Below are 18,432 nucleotides of genomic sequence, written 5' to 3'. Positions count from 1 at the left end.
AGAGACTCTGGACAGTAGCTAAAAATCCATTCTTGGATAAACGGATGCCGACTTAGCACACAGAAAAAACAGGTTTGAAAACGTGTTGATGCCTGGTTGCTGCTATTGATGATGAACCCAGTACCAGGGACGACAGAGACGGGGCATACTGGTTTCTGTGGGTCAGCCCGGTTCGTCCAGTTTCAAAACCTCCTCCAGCCATGGGGAAGGGGAAGTGCGCAAGCGCATTGTTGACAGCACCCGCCATCCCCGGGTTATACTGCGTTACTTAGGAATCAGCCAATCAGCGATCCGGGCGGTGACCAATGGGAAGCGTGGATTAGCCGACCCGGCTAATTTGAAAGCTCGGCGCGGGAGGAGGTTGGCGCCTGTACAGGGAGTGTGTGGGGCGCACTTTCCTGTGGCCCCGGGCTCTCATCTGCGGCCCAGGGACCAGGCCGCGAGCGGCGACACAAGCGGCAGGGAACCGACAAAGGGTAAGCGCTGGCTTCGCGGGCTCCTGCGCTCGGGTCTGGGACGCAAGGACCCAGCTGCTCGGTGCTGCAGCCCCAGCCCCACCTCTTTTGTGAGGGACGGAGCAGGTTCTGTGTAGTCCCCTCAGAACAGGGCGTGGGGCGGTGCCGGGTGCTGGGAGCTTCCTTCCACATCTGCGCGGGAAATTGGGACCCCTCTGCTCGTTTGTACCGGACCTAGACTGGGTCTGCCTATCTTCACCCGGAGCGGCCCTCTAACATCTGCTGTGTGAAAGGTCCTCCTGCACATGGAAGGAAGAATTGGGTCTTCCTGTACACTAGAGCTGGGGACCTGGGACGCCCTGCACATCTGTGTAGAGTAGCTAAGGCCTCCGCACATCTATACAGAAGAACTGATTGCAGAGTTGTGCCAGCGGCAGTAACTTAGTTACTGGGCACTTAGTAAATATTTGATTGAATAAGTGAAGGAATAAAAGAATATCTGTATGACAGAAAACCATCGCTTCTGCCACTGCTGCTAGGATGCATCCTCTCTGCTTTGACCTGTTAAAGTAGTGAAGTGACTTGGAAAAGATAAAAAGCCTAGTCTGTGCAATGGGTAATGTGGGGGGTTTTACTGAAGACATTAGTTCTTCTGGCATCATGGGGGAAATGTATGTCATATTTATCCCAATAATAATGGCTAACATTTATTGAGCACTTACCAGGTTTGAATGAACTCATTTAATCTTCACAACAACCCTATGGGATATACGCTAATATTATTTACATTCACAGGTTGGGAAACAGAGAAGTTAAGCCTGGCTCAGAGGAGAACCTCTACAAAATTTTTCTGAATGAGCTTCTTCTCAGTCCTCCAATCTTGTCCCTACTCTCTTTTCTCTTCCTCACCACATCCCATGCTTCAATTGCCAACTTATCCAGTCCTTCTCTGCCTATTTCATTATTAAATTACCACACACTCAGATATTTTAAAGTCTCAACCAACCCAGCTCCATTTATACCTTTCTAAAAAAACTATACAAGTAGCATATTTTTAGATGTATTTATAAAAATTGTCTTTATCTGGCCACAAAGCAAATCTAGATGATTGTCGGAGTGAAAACCATATTCTCTTTCCACAAGCAATTAAGTTAAAAATACAAAAGAAAACAAACTCATGTTTGAATATTTTTTTTTAAAAATCACTTAGCTGAATAGGATGTCATAATTGTAATTAAAAGATAATTAGCATGGAACAGTGACAATACTATTTGTGCAACTTGTGGGATGCAGCTAAAGCAATATTTAAAAGGTAATTTATAGTCTTAAGTGCTTACGTTTGAACATTTTTTTTAAAAGCTGAAAGTTAGTGAGGCAAATATCCAACTTAGTTAAGATAAAGCAGAACAACAGAATGAATGTGTAGGAAATAAAAAGGAGTTAAGAACAGAAGAAAATGAAATAGAATTTTACTACATAATAAAGAGGATTAACTTAGGCAAAAGCTGTATCTTCAAAAAGACTGATTGAAAAACCAAACATCTAGCAATATTTGATTAAGAAATAAAGAAAGGAATCATAGAAAAATGCTCTAAAGATTGAAAATAGGGACATGACACACAAAAAAAATAGGGACATGACTTCAGTTACTGAGAAATTAAGAGAGAGAGGGAGAGAGCGTCTTCAATGGAACACTCTTTCTGACAATGTTTTTGGACAATTTTCTAGGAAAAAGACAACTTACCAAAACTGATTCAGAAGTTCTGGAAATTTTTAACAGATCTATGACCATTGAGGAAATTGAATTAGTTTAAAATCTATTGTCACACACATTAAACCCCCCACCACTAAAACCCACCAAAAAATTTACAAGCAATTGGAAGAAACTATTCTAATCTTTTACAAACTCTCCCTAAAAAAAAGAGAAAACATTTCCAGTCTATTTTGTGATACCAAAAGTGAGACAAAGAAAATTACAAGCCAATAAATGTAGTTGTAAAAATCTTAAATAAAATATTAGCAATCAGAAGCCAGCAATGTATAAAAAAAATAAACTATGACCAAATTGGATTTATCCCAGGAATATGAGAATAGTTTAACATTAGAAAAATCTAATACAATTTACATAATTACAGATTAAAGGAGAAAACATATCCCATTAAACACAGAAATAGAATTCAATAAAATTCAATACCATTCATGATTTTTTTTTCTAATTTGGTGAACTAGAAATAGAGGTAAATTTTCTTAAACCAACTAGAAGTGAAATAATAGGAACATTCCCTATAAAATTAGTAAAGAGATAAGATTGCTCACTATTGCTGTCTCTAGTCAATATTATACCAGAGGTCCTAGCCATAACTATAAGATAAGAGAAATAAAAAAAAATAAAAATTAGAAAGGAATAAACAAAACTCATCAGTTACTGCCTTATGACGGTCTATTTAAAAAAAACACAAAAGAGCACAGTTCTTTTGTGTGAACGACTAACCTAACCATAGAAAGAACCAGTGATCTTTGAACATTGCCCTCTGGACACTAGGGTGAAGGGAGATAGGAGCCCCAAACACCAGCTACAGGGCAGAATGGCCTAGGATGAAGAGTAATGCTTCTGGTGACAGTCTGAACAGGTCAAGTTCTGGCCTTGCTACTTACCATCCCTATGACAAGTTCCTTCCTGAGCCTCAGTTGCCTTTGTAGAGTTGGGATGTAACTACAGAATGAGATTGTTGTGAAAGTTAAATGACACCATTTGTAAGGCACTTAGCATAGTGTCTGATACATAGTGTACGCCAGTAAATGTTAGCTATAATAGTAATTATATTTAGACTTTTGGATTCAGACTCTGCTCTTCTATGGCCTTTATTCAGTCATAGGACACATGTTATACAGCCTTTACTACACGCTGGATTTGGTGCCTAGGCAACTGTGATGCACAGACTATATGTCTCAGAAGAGGGTCCTGTTCTCTTGGAGCTTAAGGACAAGAAACACAAGTGTGTGAGAGTTGTGACAGTGATGAAGGGGACTACAGCCACCCCTATAAAAAGAGAATATGCAAGGGCTAGGCACCGATCCCCCTTTCCTAGCTCTGCAGGCGGATCCCCTCAAGTCCTCAGAAATTCTTCTCCAGGGGCTTCTGAGGAGCTTGGGCTTGTGCCACATGTATCTCTGATGGTGGGCAGAGGAAGCTATCCTGAAAACAACTGAATCTTGACTTCCCAGCCCCAGCCCGGGAGTGAACTAGCCTCTGGCTTTTAATGAGCTGCCCTGGGTTAGAAACAGGACGTGACTGTGGCTGGCTCAGAACCCTGAAGATCTTATTAAAGAATCATCTCTCTTGTACTTTGGGCTGAAATGCTCTTTCCAGCCGAGGATCAAAGCAAACTTGACAAACGTTCTCTCATTAATCTCCCCATCCCCCTGGGGTGGGAGCAGATCGGTAACTGTTCTCTCTGGCTCTCAAAAGGGGGAAGGAAGCTGGTGCACCGACCTGGTGTGGCTGATGGAAAGACCTCCCCACCAGTCAGATGCAGAGCAGAGACCAGGACTCGGGCGTCCTAGCTGCCGCCATGCTAAGTGCTCCCCCACCCCACCCCAACCCCACGCCCCTAGCACTGTCTCAGGAAGAAGGAAAACATCTCATTAGGCAGACCGTCTGCCTCACTGGCCCTCAGGAAGCCGTGAGGAGAGAACTGTAAAGGTTATGCGCACTCTGCTGCCAGTGCCCTTTTTAATTTCCTGCTTAGAATGTTAGTCTGCTCTGTGGCTCCTCCTCATCTGAAACCCTCCCTGTGGGGGAACTGGGAATGCCATTAAGGCAGCCAGTGTAGACCCAGACAGTAGGGCCAGGCACCCTCAGCCTTCCTTTCCCTGGGTACAAGAGTGGGGTTCCCCCGGGGATGGGAAGGCGAGGATGGGAGACAGGAACTCTCCCTGAGTGTTGAAAATTATGTATTGTCTATGTGTCTGAAAGTACAGAATACATTATGCTAGTTACATAAAAGCAGCTATAATTATTACACAAACATAAGGGACTATTACAAAAGTGTGATCATGAGAGCAAAATATATAATAGCATTATAAGACAGTATATAGTCTCTGCAGTCAGACTGCCTGGGTAGGAACCAGGCTCTATCATTTACTAGCATTGGGATCTTGGGCAAGTTGCTTAACCTTCTCTGTCTCAATTTTCTCATTGAAAAAAATGAGTATAATAATAGTATCTATCTTGTGAGATTGTGATGGAGATAAAAGGAGATGATACTTGGAAGGTGCTTAAAAACAGTACCTGGCATAGTGAATAAGCAGACAGCTATTACATTTATTATTATGGCAGTCCAATTGCTGGGACAGGAAAAAAATTATACACATGTAAAAAGATTATTGGTTTTGTGTAGCAAAGAAATTATGAAGTTTGGAGGTGGGGGACACGAGTTTCAAATCAGCTCCATTCTGCCTCATTCCCAAAGGAAAACATGAGTTATTTGCTGGGTTATTAGGTAGAAATTCCACTTTTCTTTGCCAAATGACCTTGGTCCTGTCAGTGGGACCTTGTGTTTCCTGGGAAAGCATTCATCTATTCATATCCCCCAGGAACAGTCCCTGTTTCTTACCTCTGTTAATATACCCGGAGAGCTGGGTTGAACTTTTCCAGGAGATCTGTGACTCCTGCATGCCAAAAATTCCATCTCTACCCTTGGTAGGCTGGCTTGAAGGAGAAATGAAAAAACCACGGAGAGAGGTCTGAGGGGAATACAAGAGGGAATAAGCAAGTAAGTGTTTGGAATTATCACCAAGTCAACATTAGGAAATCTGTCCATGTCACTCTCTACATTAACAGATTAAAGGAGAAACACTGTGTGATCATCTCAGCCAGTGCCAAAAAAGCATTTGATAAAATTTAACACTCATTTCTAATGGACAGTGAAGGGTGGGGAACTAAATATAGAAGAGCTAAAAATAGGAAGTAACTCTACGATTTGCAAACTATACCATCATTTAATTGAAAAACCTAACAGAATCGATGACAATCTATTAGAACTAAAAAGGGAGTTCAGTAATGTGGCCCGATACAAGATCTGCATACAGAAATCAATTGCTTTCCTATATTCTGGCAAAAAATGAATTAGAAAATGCGATTTTAAAAAGAGCCTATTCACAATATAATAAAGACTATACAATAACTAGCAATAAACCTATCAAGAAATACACAAAACTCAAGTGAAGAAAACTATAAAATGTTATTGAGGATTATGAAGTTGTGAGTAACGAAAAGAGATACTATGTTCCTAGATGGGAAGATTTGATATTATAAGATGCCAGTTCTCATATTAATCTATAAATTCAAAGTAATCCCAATTAAAATCTTAGCAGGATTTTTCATTTAAGTCTGTAAACTTATTCTAAAATCATATGCAAGACAAGATGCCCAAGAATAGTCAAGAAAAAGAACAAAAGTGAGACATAGAACCACAGTAATTACAACAGTAAGTTATAAGAAAAGGAATAGACACATCAGTATAACAGAATGGAGAATCTGAAAACAAATTCATATTTACATGAGAATTTAGTTATGTTAAGTGTGGCATTTCAAATTGGTGGAGAAAGAATAGACTATTTAATAAATGATTTTGAGATAATTGCTTACCATTTGGAAAGAAATTTAGAAACCTCACACAATCAATCAATTAATCAATTCTATCTGTATAGAAACCTAAATGTAAGAAAGAAAGAGTATTAGGAGAAATATGATAAAAGTATTTATTACCTTGGGGAAGGAATATCTTCTTAAATATGATGTAAAAACCATGAAAGAAAAGGTTGACATATTTGACCATTTGAAAATTTAAAACTTCAGTATGATCAGGGTAGGATTTTTTCTAAGAATGCATGGTTGGTTTGATACCTGGATAATACCAAATAATTTACCAAGTCAACAAAATAAGAGAAAAAAAACACATGGCAGGAGATGCTGAAAGAGCATTAGGTAAAATTCTAGATATTTGTTATAACAACTGTAAGTGAAATAAGAACAGAAGAAATTGCTACTATGATGACTATCCAAAACGAATTTCTAAATAGTGCAGCACTAAAGTCATTTCCTTTAAAATCATGAACTAGACTGTGATATCTGTTGTTATTATTATTCATCGTTGTTTGTGGAAGTTTTAAGCATTGCAATAGACAAGAAATGAAATATTTGGTATAAGTATAGAGAAAAAAGGTAAAAAATTTTCTGATATACAATTGCATACTCAAAAAACCCAATAAGCCCTAATTTTTAAAAAATGGAATTAATAAGAGATTTTGAGAGTGGTGGTTATAAGGTAAATATATAAAAATCAATCATGTTTCTCCACAGTAGAATTGCCATCTGGAAATGGAGATAGGGAATGGTATTCCATTCATAAGAGCAATTAAGTCCAGAAAGTACTCGGGAATTATATTAAAAGGGCAATTACAGAACCTATCTGAAGAGATAAAATCTTACTGAGAGATATAAAAAATATCTGAACAAATAGAAAGGCAATAGCCATGTTTTTGCATGTAAAGGTTTACTATAAAATAAATGCATAAATTTAATACAATTCCATATGTAATCCCAATAGGGTTTTTTTAAGGGGTGGGTGCGGTATTCTGGGTTAAGGATGGAATTGATAAAATTTTCCTAAAGTCAAATAAGATAATAAATATTTGAAACTAGCCAAGAAAATCATGCAAAAGAGACTGGTGGGGGCGGGGGGGCGGGGCGGGAGTCGTGCCTTACTAGATGCGAAGCATATTGTAAAGGAATGGAATGCAAACAGTATGAGGTTGGCACAGGAGTGGACAGATTAGTGGAACATAATACAAAGCCCAGTAATAGGCCTCTGAAAAAAATATAGTCATTTAGAAGTGACAAAGATGGTATTTCAGGTGAAAAAGAGATATTTATTAATAATTGGTGCTGGCACCAATATCCTTCTTTTCTTGAGGTTTAAACGGAGCTCAGTGGTTGAGAGGGTGTGGGAGGAGGCCTTGAGTGCTGGGCTGCGGGGGCATCCGGGCAGGTCCAGGGTGGATGGTCCTCATCTCGCTGTGTCTCCGCCCAGGTGTTGCCGTGGTGATGGCGGTGGAGGATAGCATGGTGCAGGTTGTGGTGAGGGTGCGGCCCCTCACCCCGCGGGAGCTGGAGAGCCAGCGGAGGCCTGTGGTTCAGGTGGTGGACGAGAAGGTGCTGGTGTTTGACCCTGAGGAGCCCGATGGGGGCTTCCTTGGCCTGAAATGCGGCAGCACCCATGAGGGCCCCAAGAAGAAGGGCAAAGACCTGACGTTTGTGTTTGACCGGGTCTTTGGTGAGGCGGCCAGCCAGCAGGACGTGTTCCAGCACACGACGCACAGCATCCTGGATAGTTTCCTCCAGGGCTACAACTGCTCAGGTGAGCACCCGAGCAGTGAAGAGGAAGAGCCCTGGCCGGTCACCGCCTTGCCCCCCTGCTTCCTTTTCGGGGTGTCATGGGTCTTCCGACAGGCGCCCACCTCCCCGTCAGCTGGGCACTTGTTGAGGAGGGCTCTGGCCTTTGCATTCTCTGTGGGTCATCCATTCATTCTTCTGTGTGTGAGGCACTCTCCTGGGCCCTGGGATTTACCAGCAGGTCAGACAGACATGGTTCCTGTCCTTTAGACACTTGCAGTCTAGAGGGGGGAGAAGACACTAATCAAAATGCTACCCACCAATGGGTGGCTATAAACTGAGGTAAGTGATATGAGGGAAAGAGCTAGGGGCCTTCAACAGAGGAAGCTACCTAGAGAGGAGAAGGCTTCCCTGAGGAAGGGAGAAGCCCCACCCACAGTGGGGACCCCTTGGCCCTCGAATCCCAAGGCCTATAGGGGAGCCAGGACATAGACATGGAGAATGCACAAGCTACCGTACAAATGGGGATGCAAGTGGGTATGGGCAGTGGGACTGCAGACGGAAGGCAGAGGAAGCGGCTTGGGGTGGAGGGAAGGGTGAGCTGGGCGGAAGTACATGGAGGAACCCCTGGAGACGTCGGAGCTGGTCCTGCCGCCTCCCTACTCCCTACTCTGTCCTCTGTAGTGTTTGCCTATGGGGCCACTGGGGCCGGGAAGACACACACGATGCTGGGAAGAGAGGCGGACCCCGGCATCATGTACCTGACCACCATGGAACTGTACAGGCGGCTGGAGGCCTGCCAGGAGGAGAAGCAATTCGAGGTGCTCATCAGCTACCAGGAGGTAGGGCTGTCCCCTCCCTGGGACTGGGTGGCCCCATCCCTCATTCTCACAACCACCTCAAGAGAGAGGAGTGGCGTGAGCAGGGGATGTGAGGGTGGTAGGAAGGGGGTAGATGGGGGCCCAGTGAGAGCCCAGAGGGCAGGTACAGCTCAGAGACTACATTTGAGCTAAACCTGCACCTCCTGCTCTTGTCACTTAATGTCATCCCACAAAATGCCACTCTGTGGTGGCACCTAGCCGTGCTGCCCCTGCCCGGCAGCTCAGGCCTCCCAGCCCCCAGGGGAGAGGTTCTGTGACTGCCCCTGTTCCTCAGGTCTCCCTCACTTCCTTTCTCCTCAGGTCTACAATGAGCAGATCCATGACCTCCTGGAGCCCAAGGGGCCCCTCGCCATCCGTGAGGACCCCGACAAAGGGGTGGTGGTGCAAGGACTTTCCTTCCACCAGGTGTGGGATGAGGCTTGGGCGGCACGGGTCCCACACGGGTCCTCTGGGCTTCCCTCCCCAGGCAGTTGGGGGATGCCCCGGATCCCGCAATGGTGCCGGTAGCAAGGGGGGGACATGGGTTCTGGAGAGCAGCCCCCCCCCGTTGGGGGAAAGTGCTGGTGGGGGAGACCACAACGCCCGTCCTGTCATCTCCTCTGTAGCCAGCTTCCGCTGAGCAGCTGCTGGAGATGCTGACCAGGGGAAACCGAAACCGTACGCAGCACCCCACAGACGCCAACGCCACTTCCTCCCGCTCCCATGCCATCTTCCAGGTGAGAGGGGTCGTGGATCAGAGCCTGAAGACGGGCTCCTGACGTCCAGTACCCCCTCACCCCTGCCCTCTGCCCCCCAGATCTTCGTGAAACAGCAGGACCGGGTTCCAGGTCTGACCCGAGCACTGCGTGTGGCCAAGATGAGCCTGATTGACCTGGCGGGCTCCGAGAGGGCATCCAGCACCCACGCAAAGGGCGAGCGGCTTCGCGAGGGTGCCAACATCAACCGCTCTCTGCTGGCCCTCATCAATGTCCTCAACGCCCTGGCCGACGCAAAGGTAAAGCTGCACACACCCAGGGTCCCCCCAGGACAGCCACCGAGAGTGCCTAAAGCCAAGGGTCCCTCCTTTCAGCACCGGGCCAGAGGCTGCCAGGTCCCAGCCTGGGCCCGTCTAGTCCAGCCACCTCACCCCGTGCCCGCTCGCTGCCCTCCAGGGCCGAAAGTCTCATGTGCCCTACCGGGACAGCAAACTGACCCGCCTGCTCAAGGACTCTCTGGGGGGCAACTGCCGCACGGTGATGATTGCTGCCGTCAGCCCTTCTGGCCTGACCTACGAGGACACTTACAACACCCTCAAGTATGCCAACCGAGCCAAGGAGATCAAGCTCTCGGTGCGTGCCAGCTGGGAGGTCCGGCCTGGTATGGGGGAAACCTCCAGGCTGGGAGGAGGAAGGGACAGGACCCACCAGCTTCCTCCAGGGCCCAGAGCAAGTATTCCAACAAGGCAGAGGGAAGACGTTCCCTAGCCTCTGTCTTCAGGGAGATTGTTTGTGGTAAAAATGACACAGCCCTCATCCTTGGGAAGACAGCAGTTCGGGGAGAGGCAGGGCAGTCTCCAAGTCTTGGAAAAGGAGTAAAGATCACAGCATTGGGATGACGGAGGCAGAATTGTCTAAAGAGGGAAGCAACAGGAGGGGGTAGCCGTGTGTTGGCCAGTGATTTTGTTCAGACTTGTTTTTAGCAGCATTACCGTATTTCAGCAAAACAACATAAACACCAACATATAACACAGATAAAAGCAGAGTTGCTGCAGTTTCCCTTGGGTCCTCCAGGGAGCCCTGGCGCTCCTGGAGCTGCTGAAAAGCCCCTGGCCTGGTGAGAGTGTATTAGTCAGTCAGGGGTCTTGGGTTCAAAGGCAACCTCTGTCTCTTGCTGTGGCCTCAGGCGAGCCACTGACCTTCCCTGGTCTGTTTCCCCAGTCGTGAGGGTGAGTCACAGGAATATGCGTGAGGTTCCTAGCGCAGTGCCTGGCAGTTGGAAGTGGTTGCTTAAAGCTGCTTTGAATGAACAAACACATCTTTCCCCTGTGCTCCCCTCTCAGCTGAAGAGCAACGTGATCAGCCTGGACTGTCATATCAGCCAGTACGCCACCGTCTGCCAGCAGCTCCAGGCTGAGGTGAGGAGTCTCCCTGGGCCGGGAGGCAGGGTGCCCTGGCTCGGGGGCAAGAGAGCAAGAGACAGGAGCGCTGGGGTATGGCCAGGGCTCTGTGTACCCCCCACCACCTCCTGTGCACCTTTGGGTTTCTGAAGGGCTGGCTACTTTGGTTCCAGGTGGCCACCCTGAGAGAGAAACTCCGAGTGTATGAGGCGGGAGCCGGGGCCCCACAACAGGACCTTCCACAGCCCCCCAAATCGGGCCTTCCACAACAGCCGTGAGTTCTGTGGCCCATACCTGCTCCATCCTTCAGCTCGGCAGGGAAAGCCCCCACTCTCCAGCTTCTGGAGGGCTAGGACTCCGTGCCTCTGTGCTGACACCTAGGGTTAGGGGTTCCCACTCAGCGCCCAGTGCTCTGATTGTCACCTAAAATGCTCTGTGTCAAATGAATAAATGACACCACAGATCTTATCAGCAGCATCTTATTCAAAGGAGGTACAGTTAAGGGGTGGGTGTCATTGTTTCCTAAACCAGAACATTGCTGATTCCTCCGCCCTTCAGCTACTATGTATTTGTTAGCCAAGTATCCATCCCTGTGGGCCCTGTACCACCTGGTGCCACCTGTCCCCACCCCTGCTTTCCCAACCTACCCCTACTTGCCTCCTCTCAAACCCTTCATTTCCCTCTTAGCCTTCCAAGCTCCTTCCCACCATCCCGCCTTCCCAGCCAGCCCTGCCCCCCAGAGCTCCACCCAGGGGCTGCGGTCCTTCCAGAAGAGAGCCTGGGGACAGAGGCCCAGGAGGAGAGGGTCGTGGAAGGGAACTCTTCAGGCCAGGAGCAGCCTCCTGAGGACAGGGACGAAGGCCCAGCCCAAGAGGTAGGACTTGGAGCTGGTGGGATCCTGGAAGAAATGTTCCTCCCAACTCAGAGTCCCTTTAGTCCCAGGTTCTCTACCTGGATGTCACATCTTAGTCATTAGGAGGCTTTCAGATCCTGTGCAAGAAAAGAGCTATTCTGTCAGGTCCTGTGTGTCTGGAAGTAAGGAGCATGTGTGTTACCAGCAGGGGAGCAGGGAGGGTGGACAGAGACTGGGAGAAAGAAAGCCTCTACCAGGACCTGGCCAGTCCAGGAGCTATCATTCCCACTTTTGGAAGGGGAAAAGATTTTAGGAACTGCTTACGTAAGGAGGGAGGCCATCTTGGGCCCTCTACCTGTGACTTTCTCTTTAGGTTCCAATCCAGGTGCCAGAGCAGAGCCTCAGACACCCACCGCCGGGGTCCCCTGATCTGACCCTGCAGCCCAAGCCAGTTGTGGACCTCTCACCACAGAAACTGGGAAGCGATCGTTCTAAGCAGTAGGTGTTTCCTGGCTCTTTTTTGGGGTCCAAGGTGGGAGGTGATGGGTTCCAGCCTCCTGGGGTGGGGGTTGATGCTAAAGTCACAAAGCTCTGGTTGTGCTCCAGTTACGATTTAAATCTTGTTTCATCACCATTGTCCCTTATCTGCTTTCAACAACTTGATATTATCACCTACTCCATTTACTTATCTCTCTATCTCTTCCTCAATGTAGCTGGCAGCCCAACAGGAAGCAAAACACCAAATTCCATCCAGATAGCTGGCAAGCACCGAGTTAGGGCAGGGCTACCTGGGCTAGTGCTTTGCTTTCCAGTCTGAGGGGCAGACTGCCCGTCCTCATCAAGGAGGGAGCAGCCGAAAGAAGTCAGGCGGCAGCTGAGGAAGGAAGAGCCTTCCTGAGTCAGGTGTTTATCGTGTGTCTTCCACAACAGATTGACTGTAGCTGTTTCTTCTCAGAAGTAAATACAAACCACCACCCAAAGCCAAAGAGAAATGGACTTTGGACCATTCTTTCTGTGCTGAATAGACACTGTTCGTATTTTTTTCCTTGGCCCCCAGAAAATAAATCCTTTGCCACTTAACTCTGCTGCTGCCAACCCCACTCTGCCCTCCCCAGCACACTTCACGCTAGGCAGTATATTTAAAGCTTCTGGACAGAAGGGCCTGTTTAATTTTATTTTTTGTTGGGGAGTGTCTGTTCCCGACTCAGCAAAAATGCTGCAGCCGGAATAATCAGCAGCTTGTTATCTGTCTCCTGCTGCCTACTCCCCAGGGCCCAGGAGGGGCAGGGATGCATTGGCAGGATGTCCCCTTGATCCCCAGGGAACAACCACAGGCTCCCACTGATGACTCAGGGTCTCTCTGCTTGGTGTCCCCTATTGCGAGGAGAGAGGACGCCAGGGTTCTCATTTCTGCTGTGCCTCTGGTTTTGTGGCCTCCGACAAGTTACTTCAGTCTTGGCTATGATTTGGGAAATCATAGGCCTTACTCTCCCTACTTCTTTGAGCTGAAACACTAATAAAATGTGACAGGAGACCCCAAGTATTAGGGGTTGCAGGACATTCCTCATCATCTCCATACTTGGAAACAGCCCAACAACCAGATCATGGGAAATTATTTCTCTTTGGCTTTAGACTTTAGAATCTTAGACCACCAGGGTACCGAGTTGATCTTAGATTTTCCAGTTCAGTGGTTTGCAGACTTTTTTAAGCTGCAAAGTCCTTCTTCAAATGAAATCTTATGCTGAAATCTAATGTAGAACAGATAAGGCAGAGCTGCTTCATTTAAAATGTCCTCGGATGGGTTTCTTGAAACCTGATTTGAAAAAGACCCCTGATATAGACCAAGTCCCCATTTGTCAGATGGGGTACTGAGGCATCTGCCCGGGACCACACAGCTTCAGCGAGAGGGATGGGGCCAGACCCAAGTCATCTGACATCCAGCCCAGTGCGCTTCTCCCCACACACCCACATTGCTCAGTAGCCTAATCTTCATATGTGTGGCTCAGGTGGATATAGAATGAGTTTCTGCTGTGTCTTTTTTAATTTATATCCTGCCTTCTTTCAAAAACGGCCTGGAGGCTGCTTTAGAAAATGAGTTTGGGTTTCCCGAGCTCCCACTGAGGGCAGAGGAGGGGGCTCAGAGGTGTCCAGGCAGGTAGTAGATTATGCTACCTGAGGATAAATTATTGGCCATGACTAATCCCCACCGAGATAATTGTGTTTATTCTTTTATCATAGGTGTGCCTGACAGAAAGGAAATTTGCTTTATTAGAATCTAAATTTACAACATCAATAATCGCATTACTCTCATAATTTTCCTTAAATAGCCCCTCAGTGCATATGAAATATCCGCTGATTCGCACATACTCTTTCAGGATCCCAACCATTAAGTAGAGTTAAATAGAAAGCTCAGACTGAATGCCGTTGTGAGGGTCTTCTCAGACCCAAGATCACAACCTATCTTATTTCATCTCCTAATAAGGTAGATGGCATGATTTCTATTTTACAGAAAACAATAGCCAACCTTATAGTGCTCACTATGTGCCAGGTACTCTTTAAACACTCTGTATAAGGTAAGTCATTTCATCGTCCCAACAACCCAATGAGGTGGGTGGTACTTGTTATCCCCATTTAAAGGATGTGGAGACTGAGGGTGAGCGTGATCCAAGCTCAACAGCTGGGAAGTGTCAGAGCCGGGATTGGAGCTGGCAGGCTGGCCTTCTGACTTGAGACTGGCTCTTCACTACTAACTTTATTGTCCCTCAGGAAAAAGAACTTTACTCAAGATCATAACACCAGTAGGTGACAGAGCTACAAGGAAACTCAGACCTTCTGAGTCCAAGGCCACTTAGCACCCTTTCCCTATTTCCCAGGTCACTATCTTTGTTGGGGGCCATGTGTAGTGGGTAAAGCCTCCCATCATTACCTGTGACCAGCTCTGCCAGCTTTGGTCTTCAGCAAGGGTGTGGCAGAGCAGGAGCCTTGGCTGGGACAACAGGAGTCCAGCCAGCCAGCCTGGGGCAAGGCAGGAAGGAGCTCTTTACCACACCTGGAGCAATGGGCCAGGTGAATGGCAGACAGTTGAGTAGGGCGGGGCTCCCCTTCCCTCTGTTCCAGGTTGGCGCTGAAGGTGCTATGCCTGGCCCAGCGGCAGTACTCCCTGCTCCAAGAAGCCAACCTCCTGACCCCCGACATGATTGCAGAGTTTGAGACCCTGCAGCAGCTGGTGCAAGAGGAAAAACCTGGGCCTGGAACTGAGACCTCGGGGATTCCTGGTCCGGCCAGGGGGGCACCTCTGGCTCAGGAGCTGTGTTCAGAGTCAAGTGAGTCTTGCCCCTGCTCTGCCTCTGCCTGTTGGTGCCGTCTCCAAAGCACAGCTGGTGCTGAGGGGTGGCTGGGGCCTCAGACGCTGGGTTATGCCTCGGCAGGAGGCTAGGCCCCTGGGACCATGGACTTCTGCATAGAGAAGCCCCAGGAGTCAAGGCAGAACTGAGGAGTTAGGAGCGCCTGCATGTCTCCAGTGTCTCTCTCCTTAAATTCAAGAGACTCCTTTCTTCCTGTCAGTCTCTGATCTCCCCTCAGCACCCTCCTTCTCTATGCCCAGAGGCTCCAGGATACTCTGGCCCTGTAACCCGGACCATGGCAAGGCAACTGAGTGGCCTCGTGCACGTTCTCGGGGTCCCACCTGGGCCTGACCACACCCCAGCCCAGACAGCTGCACAGCCCATGGAGAAGAAGAGAAGGAGGAGACCAAGCCCTTCAGAGCAAGAAGGTCCCCCAGCCCCGAAGCAGGGGACCAAGCGCCAGCGCCAGTCCTTTCTGCCCTGCCTGAGCAGGGGGTCACTGCCTGAGGCTCGGCATTCATGGGGATCCACCCCCCCCAAAGGGGGAGGGGTCTCTTCCCCCTGCCACTCCCCTCGCTGCTGCCCAGCCACAGTCATCAAAAGCCGGGTGCCTCTGGGCACTTCTGCTATGCAGAACTGCTCCACCCCTCTGGACCGGCCTGCAAGGGACCTCAACGCCACCTTTGATCTCTCCGAGGAGCTCCCCTCAAAGCTGGGTTTCCATGAAGGTGCTGGCTGGGAGAATGTCCCCCAGGAACTGAAAAGGCTGGATCTGCCCTTCATCCCCAGGTGGGTCTCCCTTCCAGCCTCCCTCCCCGCAGGGGGTCAGGGGTCAGCCAGGTAGAGTGGTGCTGCCAAGAGGAGTCAAGACAGCCCAGCTCTTGGAGCCAGAACGTTTGCCGTCTCTTTCCCTGTGGTCTGATCAGGTTTGTCGCTCCCCAGGCCCAGGAGGGCAGAACATACACTTCCATGAAGGCATTGCTACTCTCACGGGTCCTGCCTTGTCTGCCTAGCTCAAAGCCACCAGCTCCATGCTGGTTTGTGGCACACCCGTGAGTAGCTAACGGGAGGGTCAGCAGGGAGCAGGAATTCACAAGGGGAGCCCAGCCAGCTCTGTTCCTCTGCATGGCTTGGCCCCTTTGGCCCTACCTGAGTTCTGGGTCCCACTAAGAAATACCTCTCTGCTGCTGCCACCCCCACATTTTACCCTCCAGCCCAGCATCTGGAACTGGGAAGGGGATCCTCAGAAAACTTTATTCAGCATTTTTCAGTGAGAAGATGAAGCTCTCAACCCTGCCTTTCACCCACATGGCAGGGTAGGGGAATAGTGACCAGCTCAGGACAGTCCAAAGCCAAGAAAAAGTGGCAGGCTGACCTGGACTTTGAGGCCAAGGGCAGCAGGCTGCCCACCGCACCCCCGCCCCAAACCACCTCTCAGTAACAAGCTCCGAGTGGGCAGGTGGAAGGGTGAAATCGTTTGAACTCCAGTTCCCTGGACACACCAGAAACTGACACCTGGACGTTCTCCCAGAACAGGCCTGTCACTCAGCTGTCAGCCCAGGCCGAGTGAGGCAGGGAGAGGAATCCACCTCTTAGTAGGAAGAAACCTCAGAGGTCATCTTGCTCAATTTCCCCACTCCCCATGCTGGACTGGAGGGAGGAGGTGCTGGCACCCTTTTCTGGTTGCCTCCTGACCTGCCTCCCGTCATCTTTCTCCCTCCCCCAGTGGACCTGTGCCCCTGTTCACCATGAAGGGCCCCAAGCCAGCATCTTCCTTCCCTGGGACCTCAGCTCGCAAGAAGAGGCGCATTATGAGGTGAGGTTGGGGAGGTGTGGGGGGCGTTGGATGCCTGGGCCAACTACAGGCCCCCCATGTGTCTCTGGGCCTCTTGGAGCCAGTAGCGGGGGTCCTGTGAGCAGGGCTGGAGTCTGATTTTCTGAGGTTCCCTTGGCCCTCGCTATTACAGGATTATACTAGAAGTGAAGGGTGTCTCCCTTCTTTGGTTAAAGGCCACTGGCCCCCTCTCCATGAGGGAGATAGTCAGTGTTCACTGATTAATCGAGAGAATGGACTCCCTGCCCCCTCACCTCTCAAATCCCTCTAAGCTCCCCTCCCCCACCTCTCCCATCCTCAGATCTGTCTTGAAAACACTTGTTGGTGCCCAGCCTTGCCCTGCTTTCAAGGCTTAGTGTCTCCCTCCACCCACCCACCCCCACCTGCAGCCCAGGGACATGGCTGTGACCTTCCTACCTTCCCTCAGTTCCTTAGTCTCCCGCAGAAGCCGCATAGCCTGCCTCCCCAGCAGCACCTTGAAGAGGCCAGCTGAGCCCCTGGCAACCCCAGGTGACTGACATTGAGAACAGGGGTGGGCTGGGCCACGATGACAGATGAAGAGGCATTAAGAGGGGACAGGGTAGCCGGAGACCCGGGTGAGAGGAAGGGTACTTCCAAGTGTCCTGGTGACCCGGATGAGAGAGATGGGAGATGAGAGGGGGGAGGGGAACAGTGGACACAGCCTCACTTTTCTCCTTCCTCCCTGCCTCCCCCTGTGTAACTGGCCTGCAGAGCTCCCCTCCAGTCCCCGCTACCCTGGCAACCAGAGGAGCCAGAAGGAACTGATGAGGGCTGGGGGAGCGCTGGGAGCTGGGAGCTGCATCACCAAGGTGTCCTGACCGCCAGCCCCTCTTGGCTGCCGTCCCCTCCTGAATCCCGGAGCCCTGACCTGTCTGCCTCAGCTCGGAGCAATTAACGCCAACACCCTCTTCCTTCATTAACACTCCTCCCCTAGCCATTCATTCGGCTACTCGGCCTCCTTATTAATCTCTTGTTACACTCAGCTTCTCAGCATGTATATATTCATTTGTGAGTGTTAACGTGTTGCTATTTTAAAGTGTGCTGCCACCATCTCCCCCCCCCCCCCCCCCCCCCGTGTATAGCACCCTCTCTGCAGGCAGGTGGCTTTGGGGGGATTTGTTCTCTGCTCCCAGTCTAACGCAGGGCTGTGTGCATTGATGGCAGTGGAGGGGGGATGACGATGCGATGGGGGCATGATGGGCAGTCCCAGCTGGACCCTTCCTGGTTTCTGAGAGGGCCATCTTCAGCCCCATCCTCCCAGCCCAAGCCACAGTCCTGGTGATGACACAGATGATGGTGGTGACTTAATTTCCAAATGAGGATGGCTTCATTGTTTTCACCTTGTCGTAAACGGCATACACACTCAGTGCAAAAAGAAGTGTAAAGAAGAAGGGGAAATGCAGCCTTGATGCTGCCACCTAGATATCGGAGCTGTTATCACTTGGGTTTATATCCTCGGATCCTTTATCTCTGCATAGATACACATATATACATATATGTAGATACAGATATGTATTTTTATTATAATGGTTAATAAACCATCTCTATCCTTG

At 49.1% G+C, this 18,432-nt stretch overlaps 1 protein-coding gene across 3 annotated transcripts; it reads left to right on the top strand.

Moving 5' to 3' along the window:
• The first annotated feature begins 323 nt into the window (after positions 1 to 323).
• KIF18B (kinesin family member 18B) lies at positions 324 to 18,432 on the top strand. Of its 3 annotated transcripts, XM_074319959.2 has the most exons (17): positions 365 to 476; positions 5,162 to 5,230; positions 7,550 to 7,876; positions 8,536 to 8,693; positions 9,033 to 9,137; positions 9,338 to 9,448; positions 9,529 to 9,726; positions 9,884 to 10,060; positions 10,771 to 10,845; positions 11,001 to 11,101; positions 11,515 to 11,701; positions 12,054 to 12,178; positions 14,798 to 15,003; positions 15,285 to 15,813; positions 16,751 to 16,840; positions 17,286 to 17,368; positions 17,591 to 18,432. In XM_074319959.2, exons 3-17 carry the CDS (start codon positions 7,564 to 7,566, stop codon positions 17,695 to 17,697), a joined length of 2,565 nt encoding a protein of 854 aa, XP_074176060.2. In that variant the 5' UTR covers positions 365 to 476; positions 5,162 to 5,230; positions 7,550 to 7,563; the 3' UTR covers positions 17,698 to 18,432. The 3 variants fall into 3 exon arrangements, with proteins under 3 accessions (XP_019607868.3, XP_088658399.1, XP_074176060.2); XM_019752309.3 differs by lacking the exon at positions 5,162 to 5,230 and having other exon boundaries at positions 324 to 476; XM_088802273.1 differs by lacking the exons at positions 5,162 to 5,230; positions 9,884 to 10,060 and having other exon boundaries at positions 349 to 476.

This window comes from Rhinolophus sinicus, chromosome 12, assembly GCF_057876585.1.
Source record: "Rhinolophus sinicus isolate RSI-liver-muscle chromosome 12, RSI-T2T, whole genome shotgun sequence".
Taxonomy (NCBI): Eukaryota; Metazoa; Chordata; class Mammalia; order Chiroptera; family Rhinolophidae; genus Rhinolophus; species Rhinolophus sinicus.
Note: the sequence above shows the minus strand (reverse complement) of the source record. Positions and strands in the feature narration are given on the sequence as shown.